General features: G+C 44.5%; 1 protein-coding gene across 4 annotated transcripts in view; it reads right to left on the reverse strand.

Moving 5' to 3' along the window:
- LRRCC1 (leucine rich repeat and coiled-coil centrosomal protein 1) overlaps positions 1-13,459 on the reverse strand; it is a 56,661-nt gene extending 43,202 nt beyond the window's left edge. The window contains exons 1-6 of one of the 4 annotated variants that reach the window (XR_012901347.2): positions 13,253-13,459; positions 11,048-11,253; positions 10,716-10,781; positions 5,912-6,079; positions 1,988-2,157; positions 1,689-1,889 (exon numbers count right to left, since the gene is read on the reverse strand). Coding sequence is in view for 3 of the 4 variants with exons in the window: in XM_075920448.2 (XP_075776563.2) it covers positions 1,689-1,889; positions 1,988-2,157; positions 5,912-6,079; positions 10,716-10,781; positions 11,048-11,253; positions 13,253-13,317 (876 nt within the window). In the remaining variant the exon portion in view is untranslated. Of the gene's footprint in view, positions 1-1,688; positions 1,890-1,987; positions 2,158-5,911; positions 6,080-10,715; positions 10,782-11,047; positions 11,254-12,980; positions 13,208-13,252 lie in introns of those variants that run through there. The other 3 variants (XM_075920448.2, XM_075920449.2, XM_075920450.2) reach the window with 3 other exon arrangements.
- Between the last annotated feature and the right edge of the window lie 1,048 nt (positions 13,460-14,507).

Consider the following 14,507-nt stretch of genomic DNA (forward strand, 5'->3'; position numbering starts at 1 on the left):
CAAAAGCTTATTGGATAGCTGACTAGTCCCTCAACTAGTTGCTTCCCCCCTCCCTTGCTGCCTCTATGAGAAACAGCAAGGAGGAGGGCGGGGGAGGGAGAGCAGGAGCCGGTGCTTTGGGGAGCCAGCTTAAAAGACTGTTTCCCCCTGCACCATCTCCGTGAGGGGTGGAGAGTAGTGGAGACCAGGCGCAAGCTGAGAATCAGCTGATTCCCAGCTTGTGCCCAATCCCAGACGCTGCACCTCTGCTTTTTAAATGTATTAAGAGCAGGCAGGCTCTTAAAACATTTAAAAGGCTGGTGCGCAGTGGGGGAGATCGACGTGAGCCAGGAATCAGCTGTCCCGGCTCACACCAGGTCACCCCTGCTGTACTTCAGCCTTTTAAATGTATTAAGAGCCTACACACTCTTAATAAATGTAAAAGGCAGAGCCACAGCAGGGTTAGCTCCCGAGGCTAGGAGTTAACCCCACTGCAGCTTCCCCGCTTATCGAACAGTCGATTAGTTGATTAAACTAAATTTAACATCCCTATACCACATATACTCTAGAAAATATTGTCCTCCCAGCCCCTATGAGAAGGTAGAGTAAAACTCCATTGGTCCAGCATCCAATGCTCTGGCACTCCTGATGGTCCGGCACCATCAGGAACACGGAAGTACTCTGGCTGCTGGACAATTGGAGCTGCTCTGCACCCAGCTTCCCCGATTCAGCCGCTGCTGAAACTGACCAGCGGCTGATTCCAGGAAGCCCGGGGCAGAGCAGTTCTGTCCCAGGCTTCCTGGAGTCAGCCGCTGATCAGTTTCAGCAGTGGCTGACTTGGGGACGCCTGGGGCAGAGCAGCTGGGGTGCTGCAGGGTTGGTCCCGTAGCGCCTGCCCCTCAGCGCTGCGGGACCAACCCGGCAGCACCCCAGCTGCTCTGTCCCAGGCGTCCCCAAGAGCAGCTAGGGTGCTGCCAGGCTGGTCTCGCAGTGCCGGGGGGGGGCGGGTGCTATGGGACCAACTCGGCAGCACCCCAGCTGCTCTGCCCCAGGCATCCCCGATTCAGCTGCTGCTGAAACTGACCAGCAGCAGCTCAATCAGGGACACTTAGGGCAGAGCCGGACTATCGGAAGGGGGGGGCTATGAGGGGTCTGGGGGGGCATCCCCCCCCCCCAGACCCCTCATAGCTCCCCCTTCTGATAGTCTGGCACATCTGATAATCCAGCACCCCCGGGTCCTAAAGGTGCCGGGTTATCGGAAGTTTATTGTAGATTCAAACTGATTGGGCCATTATTTTGTATCATTAACAACTTCCACAATTCTAGGATTTTATCACTTTTTGTATTTCTGACTGGTTTGTCAAATGTGTCAAAGGATTACAATTAACCTCCCCCCCCAACTTAATAACCAAAAGAGAATTAAGACAGTATAATGGACCAAAAGCACCACACATTTAATTCTGTATTCAAATTTCTATTATCAGATGTATTATCTACAGTTTTTTAAGTTTATGAATAGTCTTACATTGGCCCATCATCACTCGTGGCATCTGATTTCCTTCAAAATTAGTGTACACATGTTAACATACACATTTCTGTCCTCACTCTGTCACACCATCATCAGCCAGCAAGGATTGACTTTTTGTTACCACAGATGCACATCTCAAACATAAAAAAGGCCTTTTTGTGTATACCTTAAAACTAGTTACCTTCTGCAAGAGCTGTGAAATTTGATCCTCTAGTTTTTTTATCCTTATTTCACTGTGTAACTCATTATCTACTTTAGCCTTTTCTGGTTCTGAAGAGGATATTGCTTCTGAAGAATCAAAGGTGCTTTGTGTTGCACGTTGTCGAAACTGAGTTAACACCTTATCAATATGAGGAGTGATCACTCGCAAGTTAACACAACTCTTAAAAAAATACATATAAAAAGATTCAAAAATTATATCCAACACAACAATAATTAAATTTGTACACTGTTTTTACACTTGAAAATAACAGTGAGTACCTGTTCTTCATGGCAGGGAGAACTGGATGAAGCCAAACAATCCAAGAGGCCTTCCAAACACTGCAAATCTGATGAATTCTCTTCTATCAAGTTTATTGGTTCACCAAATACATTCCTTCCATCTAGGACTGTAAGCTGAGGCAAAGTCTGAAGAATAATCTCTCTGTAACCTTTAGGGATGAATTATTTATAAACTTATTTCAATTAAACGTAAAAGATGTCTGCCAGATTCTAGGCATGCTACCATCTTAGAAGTAAAATATATAATACTAAGTTAGACGACCCAGCCAGGAAACATTACAGAACAAAATCCTCCTGGAGGATGATGGTTGAAGCCTTAACTAGACTGGGCTTTTGTGTACTGTTGTAGCTACAGTGAGGTACCTGCACTGAACAAATCCCAGTGTGTGCATGCTACACTAATGTTTGCATGAGAATTGAAAAAAAAAAAATTACCTACCTTGTACGTACTGGATATGTTACAAAAAAAAGATGTATTTGATAAACCAATTGATTTATTTAAAAAATGAAGTATTATCTGTTGTTAAGGAACTGAAGTGATGGTGACTAGAAACAATCTCTTAAGATTTCAGATCCAGAGAATCTCATCCTCTCATATGAAGTTTTTATTCGTATATTGGAAGAGGAAAACAAGTTTTCCTGCTTTTTTTCCCCAACTCCCAATACATTTCTTAACTTTCATTGACTTGAACTACAGTAAAACTCCAATTGTCTGGCATCCAGTTGTCCGGCACTCTGACGAGTCCAGCATCAACTGGAACCCAGAAGTGCTCCGGTCAGCTACTCCACGGCCGGGCCACTGTGAACCGCATACGTGTTCGCGGCCTTGCGCCCTTCCGTCATGGTCTCCAGCGCACACCGCGTCCAGCCTGCACTTGCTAGCAGCTGGCCACTGAGCACAGGCAGCTGCCTTGGGACCCGGACATAAGGTTGGGGGAGAAGAGGGACTGGGTTACTGCAGGGACAGGAAGTGTTTGGCTCTGGAAAAGAGGAGGGGAGAGGGATCGGGTTGGGAGTATTCTCCCCTATAGTACCTCCTGGTTCTCTGGCATATCCGATAATCCGGCACGACCTAGGTCTCAAAAGGTGCCGGATTATAGGAAGTCTACTGTATTTAAACAAAAATGAAGAAAATAATTGTTGTGTGGCAGATGCAAAGATAGTATACCTGGTTGCAGTATTAAGTGTATGACTACAGTATTCTGTGAACCACTGTGGGCTAGGAATTTCATTTCACTCTAAAGGGAAATGTTAACATAGCTCTTCCAGGAACTAAAAACAGTGTGGGATGATTACTGCAGTCCCTGGGATTGTACATAGCTCCAGAGAATTGATCACTCCTGGGGTGGTTGATGTATACTAGTCAAACAGGTACCAGAGGAACAAGAAAAAAGTTATTTTGGGAAAAAAAGGTTTCATTTAATCTGACAGAGGCCTTCTTTTTGTATTCAACAAACAGACTGGACTGATGGTCTCAGGGTGACCTAGCCCTACTGAAGAGTGGAAAGAATTAAACCTGTCATGTTCCCCATAAGACTTATGAGTGACTTATGGTATGTTTAGGTTTTGGCTCAGATCATTTGTCTACATCTCGTTTTGTTAATTTTCTTTGGATTCTTTTGTCCTTTAATAATGCACTCTACTCTGAAAGAGCAGTTACAAGTAATCAAATGACTGTCATAGCCTTGGGAGATAAACTAAAGAAAAGGGGCTGGATGTTTGTCAACCCTGTCTGGAAAAAAAACAGTTTTGGGAAAGTGGACTGCAACCTCAAACCCCTGCTCAGAAAGGAGCTGGACATAAGTGACACAAAGAGTAACTTTAGGATTATTCCTTGAGCAGACCACAGAAGGAGGAATATTTGTTAAAGCTCTAATATTAAGTATGTATTTAAAATTATTTTAACATACTTTGAAATTAAAACAAGCTATTTGTTTTTAAAAGCAAAAACTAATTTAAATCCATTTTTTTGCCTTTTTTGTTTGTTTGTATTTAAATAACTTATTTTTATAATGGAACCTGAGCACAGGGCTCAAGCTTTCCAAATACTAACATTCCTATTCTGCACAGAGTTAAAGCGAATAGTCGACTAGCTTAGGCTTATTGGGTAGTTGAATGATCTACTTTCATTCTGCCCCTCCTTGCTGCCTCTGTACTGGGGGGGGGGAGGGGGGGCACGCTGCCCGGCTCATACTGTCTTTTAAATTGCAGAGCTACAGTGGGGTTTGGGTCCTGGTGTGAGTTGGGACTGAGTCGGTTGCCTTCCCATATCAACTACTCAATAAAATTCTACTGACTACTCAATTAGTAAATTAACCTAATTTTCACATCCCCAGTGCAGAAACCAAACATGGATCACAGTTTAGACTAAAGTTTTTGGACAATATGAACCTGCAGTTCCAAAAGGATACTACAGAAACTGTTTCTTCACCATTAACTACTGACAACTGCTGTGAACACCTTCATGCTAAAGATAATTTAAATATGACTCCAATAAAATGTTCAATATAATATTTATCTAAGACAGTCTTTCTATACTAAGATTTTCAGTTTAAACATGTCATTTTATTATACTACGTATTAAGTTTAATTATTTCTTTTAAGTAATAATTTCAGTTAAGGCTCATCATGTTCTGGACTAGCACCACTAAATATACTGGGACAAACTTAGCTCTTGGTGGATCATAGCTCATTCCTTATGAGATGCATGCACAACTGATAACTCAAGTATTTTTTCTCTCATCCCCAGCATGCAGAACATACAGTATTTTAGGTATGCCATGATACTTCTTTAAGCATGCTGAGAGTACCCCTGGTACAATTTAAGGAGCAGAATTTTTTTTTTCCAGTTCTCAAATTGTCTGTATTAAAATGTGAACACTGTTTCATAAAACTTCTCTCTGTCCATTTGCAACTGACTAAAATCCCTGCCCCAGCAATTAGTATGTTAAAATGTCTTAATCCTATTTAGTAGCAGGAAACAAAGAGGCAACATCAGATGGCCCGCCAGTTCTCAGCTGACTTTTCACAACTGCTGCTCTTCTTTGACAAAGAAACAGTTTGTTTTTGATCAAGCCTTAATATTTAAATAAAGCAATAAATAATAATAGAAAAAATACTTTCAACATGCATGGTACACTGTACAGGAAGAAAGGAAGAAAACTTCAAGATTCTGAGAGCGTGAATCTGGTAGTAGAGAGGTCACTACAGTATGACAAAATTTAGGTTTCTGATGGCTGGCCATTTATAAATCAAGCTACAGATTGGACCTCACTGGTCCAGCACCCACAGGTCCTAAGTGGCCCCAAACAAGGGGATTTGCCAGACATGGGGTGGCCCCTCCACTTGTAGCCATGTTGCCACCAGACTAGGGCTCTAGCCTGCCCACACGGCTCCCTCAGCCCTGCTGCTGCCAGGCTAAAGCACCATAGCCAGAGTTCCACACAGCTGGGGTAGAACTCTGCAGCCACCTGGCCCTGCAGCTGGGACTGCAGCTCCATGCCCAGTGCAGAAGGACGGGGTCGAAGCTCCCTGGCTGAGGCTTGAAGTCCATGGCCGCGGCCAGGTTAGAGTTCCCCAGTCACTGGGGCCAGGGAGCGCCACTGGGGCCAGAACTCCCCACCCTGCCCTCCCCTCCACTCCCCCACACACGGCTCCCAGCTGAGTTGCTGGTGCTCCTTACCACACTCCTGCCCCAGACCTCCCTCTTCCCTCTGCCACAGTGGGCTCTGTGGTCCATGAAGATCCATGATCCAGATGTTGCCAGACCAGGGAATCCCGCATAAGGGAGGTGCAACCCTTACTAGTTGCAGAAACTAGATCACGGGTTTATAAGACACAGAAGCCACAGATATCTGGACAGTAACTAGAGTTCAAAGTAATTATCTATTATATTATTCATACCTGTTATGTCACAGACTGCATTGCTCTTTCCATTTTTTTCTAAAGTAAGATTGGTCAAGTAATGCAGTCCCATCATACACTGGAGTAAATGGTTAATACTACTTATGCAGTTGCTGTGGAGATCAATGTGATTAATTTTATGACTGGCTCCACGAAGATCCAAAAATCCTGTAAAATTTAGAAAAATACACAGCAGTGACTTTTGTTACAGACAAGAACAAACATTTTCCAGATTGGTAAATGATAGCAGAGCTATTTACAATAAAAATAAATTAAAATATTTTACATCCTGAAATTATCCAATATTTGATCCACTTCCCTTCCACTGTTTATTCATTATAAGACAATACTGCTTCAATGTTAACTGTAGAAATGTGAAATGTTAATTGTTAACCTTAATGGGTGATTGGCTCAAATTAACTGTTAACCTGTGCCGTGGACAGGGGGCTGCTCCAGCTCTGCAGGGGGCACGCTATGGCTGGGGGCTGCTGCTGCTCCCAGAGCAACCTCAAAGAGCTCAGGAGCACTGCAGGTAAAGGGGCTGCTCCCACCAGCAGGAAGGAACACTCCACCCCAGCGGAGCTCAAGCAGCCCCCCCTTTAATTAGTTAAACATAATGTTTAATTGGTTAACCGATTAAATGGGATTTTACATCCTTAGTTAAACTGTGAGAAATATGTCAAAAGCGATATTATCAGTTGATTTTTTCCCCCCAAAATCAACTTAAACATAAGAGAATATTCTCATGGCAGATTTATTGTAGTAAATGCAAAGTACACCACTAATATTGCAGTTTATACTCTATTCAAGTACAGTAAAAACTCCAATGGTCTGGTGTCCAGTTGTTTGACTCTCCCAATAGTCCAACAGCAACTGGAACCCAGAAGTGCTCCGGTCAGCCACTCTCACGGTCGGGCCACTGTGAGCCACATGCGGGCTCCTGGCCCACACCGTTCTGCTCATGGTCCCCAGTTCACAAAGCGTCCAGCCTGCACTTGCTAGCAGCCGGCCGCTGAGCGCAGGCAGCTGCCTTGGAACCCGTACATAAGGCTGGGGGGAGAAAAGCTGGGTTACAGCAAGGAAGGGAGGTGTTTGACTCTGGCAGGGGTTGGGAGTATGACCCCTTATAGTACCTTCCGGTACTCCAGCATATCCGATAATCCGGCACCACCTAGGTCCCAAAGGTGCCGGATTATCAGAAGTCTACTGTAGTTAGGGTCAGCTCTAAGAATAAAAGTTATATTTTTGGTGTACAGGCAGTCCCCGGGTTACATGGATCCGACTTACATCGGATCCCTACTTACAAACGGGGTGAGGCAATCCCGCACTAGCTGCTTCCCCCCAGCAAACCAGGGAGATGCGAAGCTAGCGCCCCCCCCCAGCAGACTAGGGAGACGCGGAGCGGCTTTTCTCAGCAGACACCTCAGCTTGAGAATAAAGGACTGAGGGAAGTGAGGTGTGGGAGAATAAAACTGAGCTCTGGAGAAATGTTTGGCTAGAGTTTCCCCTACAATATGTACCAGTTCCGACTTACATACAAATTCAACTTAAGAACAAACCTACAGTCCCTATCTTGTACGTAACCTGGGGACTGCCTGTAAATCAATCCCCTTAAAGAGGGGATTTAAAAATGTGACAAAAAAGAATTATTGAAAAAAAAAAATCAAGCAGAAGATACAGATTCCTGAATAAGGTTAATCACACTTCCTATTTGGAAACAGTTCATTAATAAAGTTTTACTTTAAAAAGCTTATTGTATATTGATGGACATTGTAAGCAGTACAATAATAGAGCAGCTCCTGGGAGGCTACTTTAGTGGATTCAATCCTTCCGAAATTTACATAGCGGTAGATCCTCCTGTTCCACCTCTACCAACTCCTCCTGCTGCTGACCTCGCTCCTGTAAGCATTATCACACAAAGAACCTTACACAAAACAAGGCTCATCACTGTGGAAATAGTGCTCCCTCATGTCTAGTTCTCACTACCCACAATTCTGTAATATGTATATTCTTTGCAGCCACCCAGGGAACAGGGAGTTGAAGGAGGAATAAGTAGGCTGCATAGGAGCCTGGGAATCTGTTGGGCACCTGGGATCTCAGGAAGGAGCTTTGCCAATGGATAAAAAGACCAGGCTCTTCGATCCTCACACTCCATCTTGTAGGCCAGTGAAAGTGCCCCTTTGTTGCTCAGATCAGTGCTGAGGACACTCACCACCAATCTGAGCAAGGGAGTGGACACACTCCACCACAGTAATCACTGCATTGTTGTAAATTGACCTAATATAGTTCAGCTTAACTTTATATAAACACATTTTCTTAGACTTTATTTCTCAAGGTCTAAATCGGGGTGGGGAACCTCAGGCCAAGGGGCCAAATGTGGCCCCCGGCTTGTCTGGATCTAGCCCCCTAGGCTTAGGGGCCCCCAGCATTGGGGAGCCCATACTGGGCCCCCCTAAGGTGGTGTGCAAGGGAAATGTGGGCAGTGTCTCTCTCAGTCAGGGGCCACGTCAGTGAATGGTTTTTGGGGGTTTTGCTTTTTTTAAACATCTTACTTCTGTAAGGCCCAGACTGACTTTTTTGTGGGTCAGTGGTCCCTGGTTTCAATAATTCCCATTAGTAAGAACACACATCACAGATAATCGACTACTGTGCTTATGTTGCTGCCTAGTAATACCTCAGTTGCTGCTGGCTTGTTGAAAGACGACAAACCGATTCCTAGTTGTTGAAAGTTGACAAAAATCATTATGCTAATGTGATGGGATGGCCAGTCCAATTGACAGGGCCACAATGTCTGCTATTTCCATATACAATGGCACTGCACCAGCACAGAATACATCATTGCAGACAAAAACGCAAAGATTTCATAACTGTGCTTTTACAATGACAATGGCCACACTAATACCTTGTGTTTTGATGTCAGAGTGGATGCTTTGTAGATGATAAATATTGCAAGCACCACTTGAAACATCTTCTTTATTTAGTGCCAAAATCATTGTGTACTACTGTTTATTAGGGATGTAATAGTGTACTCAACAAAATGATGAACCAATACATGGGTGCTTATTGGTTAACGTTATTGACTACATGCAACACTCCCCCTATTCTCTCCCCCACAAGAACATTTTTGAGCCAGTGCTTGGGCAGGCTGGCTCTGTCCTGGCTCGTGCTGGGACCCAGCATCAATCCCCTCGTTGGCTTAGTACTTGTAGTGCAGAGCCGCAGTGGGGGTTGATGCCAGGTCCCAGCACGAGCCAGGACTGAGCCAGCCTGCGCATGCACCGGCTCTTAGTGCTTATACTGCAGAGCTGCAGCACGGGTTGATGCCAGTCCCGGCAATAAAAGCAGACGCACAGGCAGCCTGGCTCATGGCGGGACCTGGCATCAACCCCTGCTGCAGCTCTGAACTACATAAGCTTATAGTGCAGAGATGCAGTGGGGATAGTTGCCAGACCCGGCAGGAGCAGGGCTTGAGTGGTAGCTCTACCCCTTTATTGACTAATTGTGTAGCTGACAATTAAGAAATTACTTGTTTCTTAACATCCCTACTGTTAATAGCACACACTTTGAATTAGTTGCCTACATGCTGTGACCAAAGTAAGATGTGATGACTACTCCAGGAAGTTAGCCTAAAGATTCATTTTCAAAGAAGCTTTTCTCTTGCATTCAAAAAGTATCTATAGTACATAAAATACAGGACACAATACTCATGGGCTACTGTGAGGGCAAGTGATTAAAACAGTTATTTGGGACCTTCAAATGAAAGATTTTACAGAACAAAACTATTATGATAATACTCTCCCTAATAACATTCTGTATCTGGATATACAATTCAGACGTTATCAAGTTGGGGAGATTTTGCACTTTACAAACGTAGCAAGACATTGGCAGAACTGAAAATAAAACCCAGGTCTCCTTCCTGCTGTACTATTTTTGAACTCCTCCTTGTTTAAAACATTTTGGATTTTTTTAAGTGAATATAGTGCTCATTGTACAGGACCGATTGACAACACTGTTACAGTACAATGCAACTCAAGATTCTCACTCTGCTTCAGCAAAAGTATCTAAACATGTCCACTAGGGATGTAGAATCCCATTTAATTAGTTAACCAGTTGAACATTAATTTTAACTGGTTGACTGATTAAATGGGAGTGGGCAGGCTGGAGCGGCTCCCAATCCTGTGCTAGACTGCTAGCTCCTAGCCTACATAGGGCCGGAAACAGCAGTGGGAGTGGATAGAGGGCTATCAGCTCTTAGTCTGTGTGAGCTCATGGGCTGGAAGTGGTAGCCCCCTCCCTCACTCTCCCAGATGCCACTTTTGGCTCTATGTGAGACTGCAGACTCCCAGCCTGTGAGCCCACATGGGCTGGGAGCCAGCAGCCTGAGGAGCTGGAGCAGCCCTCTGCCTGCAGCAGGCCGCAGGTGGGAAGCTGCTCCCAGGTAACCCGCATTACCCATTCACATCCATAATCTTTACAATCTTTGATTGCTCTTCTGATACTACCAACATGAGAAAAATAGGCTCATTGCAAATGGTGGTTCAAGTGACAGTGCATCTTTCTTTTAAGATTTTTAATGTATTTCACATTCATTACCATTTAACAGTGAGGTGGTTAGTTTCAGCCATTACTGACCTGGTCAGGATTTTTACCCATGATCTAAACAGATTAAAAGCATCACTTTCCAGTGGTAATAAATTCTTGAGCCATCCAACCTCATACATTTCTTATATTTTAGTTCTTAGTATAAAGCATCTGACCAAATGTCTTTGCAAAGTGTGACAATATCACTGCCAGACCCACTTACCAGTAAGATCATGTATCCGGTTGTATGACAAATTCAATTTAGTTAAATTATGTAGCTTTCCTAGTCCTAAACAAAACGGGGAGGGGGAAGTTAGTGTAAGAGCTTTAAAAAAATACTCAAAGATAAGCATGTTTGGTAAAATAAGAAAAACTATCAGACTAGACACTATCAATGACAAATTACTATTTGTTTAAATTTAATCCAATACATAATATGGGATTGACTTCAAGAGGTTTAAACACATAATAAAGATTATTCTTGAATCAAAGCTCAACATAACTTTCAAGAGGCTCATAAACTGTCAAAGGGAAAGAAAACAAAAATATGCTAACCCTCTACTTTTGTTATCAAATTACAGGATAAATTTAAAGTGCGAAGATTAGTCAGGGTACTTAGTCCTTCAATTTGATGTATTTGATTAGATGACAGGTCTAAATGCTGCAAACTCCGGATATGACCAAGCCCTTCAATCTTGGAGATCTGGTTACAATGTAGGTTGACTGTGTGAAGTTCTGAACTGAGAGTTATCTCCAACAAGCTATAAATGAAAATACCCAGTATTAATTAAGATGAAAGATCATTTACTTATTAAACTTGTCTAAATCTCAAATTAACCAATATTTTAAGGGGAGCAAATCACAATTTGTATTCATCACTAGTTAAAAAATGTTTTTATTCAAGTAGAATAGTTTACTATAGCAAATCAAAATAATGTGCCTTACATTTAAGGTTCTCAATATTTAAATTTGAAAAAAAAAATCACTATACTTATCAGTATCTTTAGTCCTCCTTCTCTAAAAAGTTAGTAGGCCTTTTTTGTATTTATGACTAGAAGTGTCACTTTTCTCACAGTACAGAGTATAACACCAGGGAGGCACGAGTACATACCAAAAAACACTTCAGAACAATAACTAACTGAAAGGCATCTTTTGGAAATGATATTTAACAGAGGACACTTAGAATAATGTCTGCCAGATGTTAAATCCCCTTCCTCCCCACTGCATCTTCAAAGAAGACATGATCACAGTCTCAAGTATAGGCTAGTTGACATGCCACACTTACAACACTACAGCTGCACTACTTTAATATGGACACTAGCTTTGTCAAGAGAAGGGATTTTCCCATTAGGGTAGGTAAACCACGCCCTGAGTGCAGAAGCTAGATTGATAGAAGAACTCTCCTAAAATTCTGTTTAGGCAGAGATCGACCAATTAACTTAACTACTCTGCTATGGGATGTGAATTTTTCACAACCAACTCCTGTAGTCAAATCAAACTAATACACTGTATTTTATAAATACCACGATTAAAACAAAGATTCTCTTCTAGCCACCTACATTTACTACAATGCTGTCATTTGAAATGTGGGGGACAATTGAGGGAAATCAGAGTTTAATAGAGTAATTAAAGGGTTTTTGTCCCCAGAGCAAATTTCTGTCTCTATTTAAAAGCGTCTGTTTGGCTTCAGCCAGGTTATTGCCCAGGATCAGATAAGTATAAATATTTAGTGCTTTTAAAATTGAAGATTTCTAAAAAACAAAATAAATAAAAAAAGAACATTAAGTTAGAAAAGCAAAGAACTAGGCTGTGTCTACATTGGCATGATTTTGCGCAAAAACATGCTGCCTGTCTACACTAGAGGGGAGTTCTTGCACAAGAACACAGACGTTCTAATGTATGAAATCAGTGCTTCTTGTGCAAGAACTATGATGCTCCCGCTCAGGGATAAGACCCCTTGCACAACTGTTCTTGCACAAGAGGCCAGTGTAGACAGGCAACGTTAATTTCTTGCACAAGAAAGCCCGATGGCTAAAATGGCCATCGGAGCTTTCTTGCGCAAAAGAGCATTACTGGCACGGATGCTTTTGCACAAAAGCACATCTCTTGCAGAAAGGCACATCCCAGTGTAGACACTCTCTTGCGCAAATACTTTAACGCAAAAACTCTTGCATTAAAAGTATTTGTGCAAAATCTTGCCAATGTAGACGTAGCCCTATTGTTTAGGCCCTTTAATATGGGCTTGATACCCACGTCTGAAGGCAAAATTTATTGAAGGTTTACTGATCTGCTTACTTTTAAAAGCTGGTTTAGATAACACGCCACTATAAAAGATATGGAGGAGCTCAAGTAACCCTGACAACAGTATCTACGCTTGGTCACATACGGTCTGGAGCTAAAGCGTTAAACAGAAAGTACCGCCTCTCTCCTACACCCCTTAGTTTCTGGCGGTCCCACATTCAGCACTAGGGAAAACTCTTTAACATACATCGCTATGGACGACAGCCCCCTGTAGCCACAGAACATGGCAGGGGGCGTGAAGCGGCTGCGAGGAGAACCCACAAGGCAGAGTCACACAGCTCGGCCCCGCGCGCGACTCTGCTCTGAAGGCGGCGAGCTCGGCTCTGCGTGAGCACCGGCTACAGCGGCTCCCGGTCCGGCCTTCCCACGCGCGCCCGCCTGCGCCACGTGGGCAACGCCACCCCGCGCGCTCTCCTGCGGGCAGTGCCCCTCGCTCCCCAGCAGCGGCTCCGCCCTCACCTCCCAATGCCTTTGTCCATGAGGCTGAGCTCCCCAGGCACGGCGCCGGCGCCAGCCCCCGCCATGCTACCGCCGGCCCAGGGCCCCGCCGCGGAGTCTGGCGCCTTTCACTTTAAATCTCCCACACCCAACGGCATCCGTGAGTGCGACACTTCACTGCTAGTTCAGGGAGCGTTACGACACACTGCCGTAAAGCAACCCCCCCCCCCATGCCACCGACTGTGTGCGATTCCTCCTCCCCTCCCAGTTGGGCGCGTGCCGAGGCCTTTATTTCTGAGCATGCGCGTTAACAAGCGGGACGTGGCTCTGCCCTTGTGTTGGTCACTGGTCGGGGAGCTGCGGCGTGATTGGGAGCCCTGAGGGCTCCTAGTGTAGCGGTGGCCGCTGTAGCCCCTGGTTTGATCCCTGTAATCAGGGAGCTCGTGCGAGGCGGCGCTGTGGTGCCCCGGGTGTAACAGATGAGCATTGCTAATCCTCTGCCTTCAACCGCCAGACCCCTAAATCAGGAGTTTGTTATAGTGACTGTGTAGCAGGAAATGAAACCAGTTTCCTGCTTGAGTAAGAATGTAGATCTATATTTCACTGGTGACAGGGTCAAGCAGGCAAGTAGGAAGTGTAACCCGCCTATTGTTCAGCAAGCGAATAAATGTAACAAATGTAAGAGGGGGAATGGTCCCGCTCTTGTGGGGAACTTTCCTGGCTTCTATACACCCCGGTGAAATGAACCAGCGAAAGGATCTGAGTCCCCGCTCCCACTTTCTTTACTCTACGGCCTCCCTTATCCTGAGGGCTCCCCCTCCACTCTCCTGAGTAGCAGAGCCCTTGAAACCCCAACAAGGCTGGGCCCAGGTTTCCTGGGGCTTAATCCCTGACCTTGTAGTCACTAGGGGCAGGAGCTAGGGTGTCCCCACTCCGAGGTGCTCTCTTTACACTGCAGGCCTTCTTGGCCCAGTGATCACTTCATAAGGTTCAAAGCAAATACAATTTATTAAACATCAACTGATTAAAGAGAATAGAATAAGAAACAATGAGAATGGTTAAATGAGAACACACAGCCCTGCTCTAGCACAGGGACATCAACACAGCAGTCTGCAGAGTGTAAGGACAGTCCACAGTCTCTTCCTTAGAAGCCCTGGATGTGCTGCAAGGGGCTGCAGGCTGGACACGCTTGCACTGGCAGTGACCACACAGCCTCAGTCTCTTAAGTGGCCAGACCCCTCTCCCAGTCCAGAGCCTTTCCCCACACTTTGCAGGT

This window comes from Pelodiscus sinensis, chromosome 2 (genome assembly GCF_052426305.1).
Source record: "Pelodiscus sinensis isolate ZL-2025 chromosome 2, ASM5242630v1, whole genome shotgun sequence".
In the NCBI taxonomy this organism is placed as follows: Eukaryota; Metazoa; Chordata; order Testudines; family Trionychidae; genus Pelodiscus; species Pelodiscus sinensis.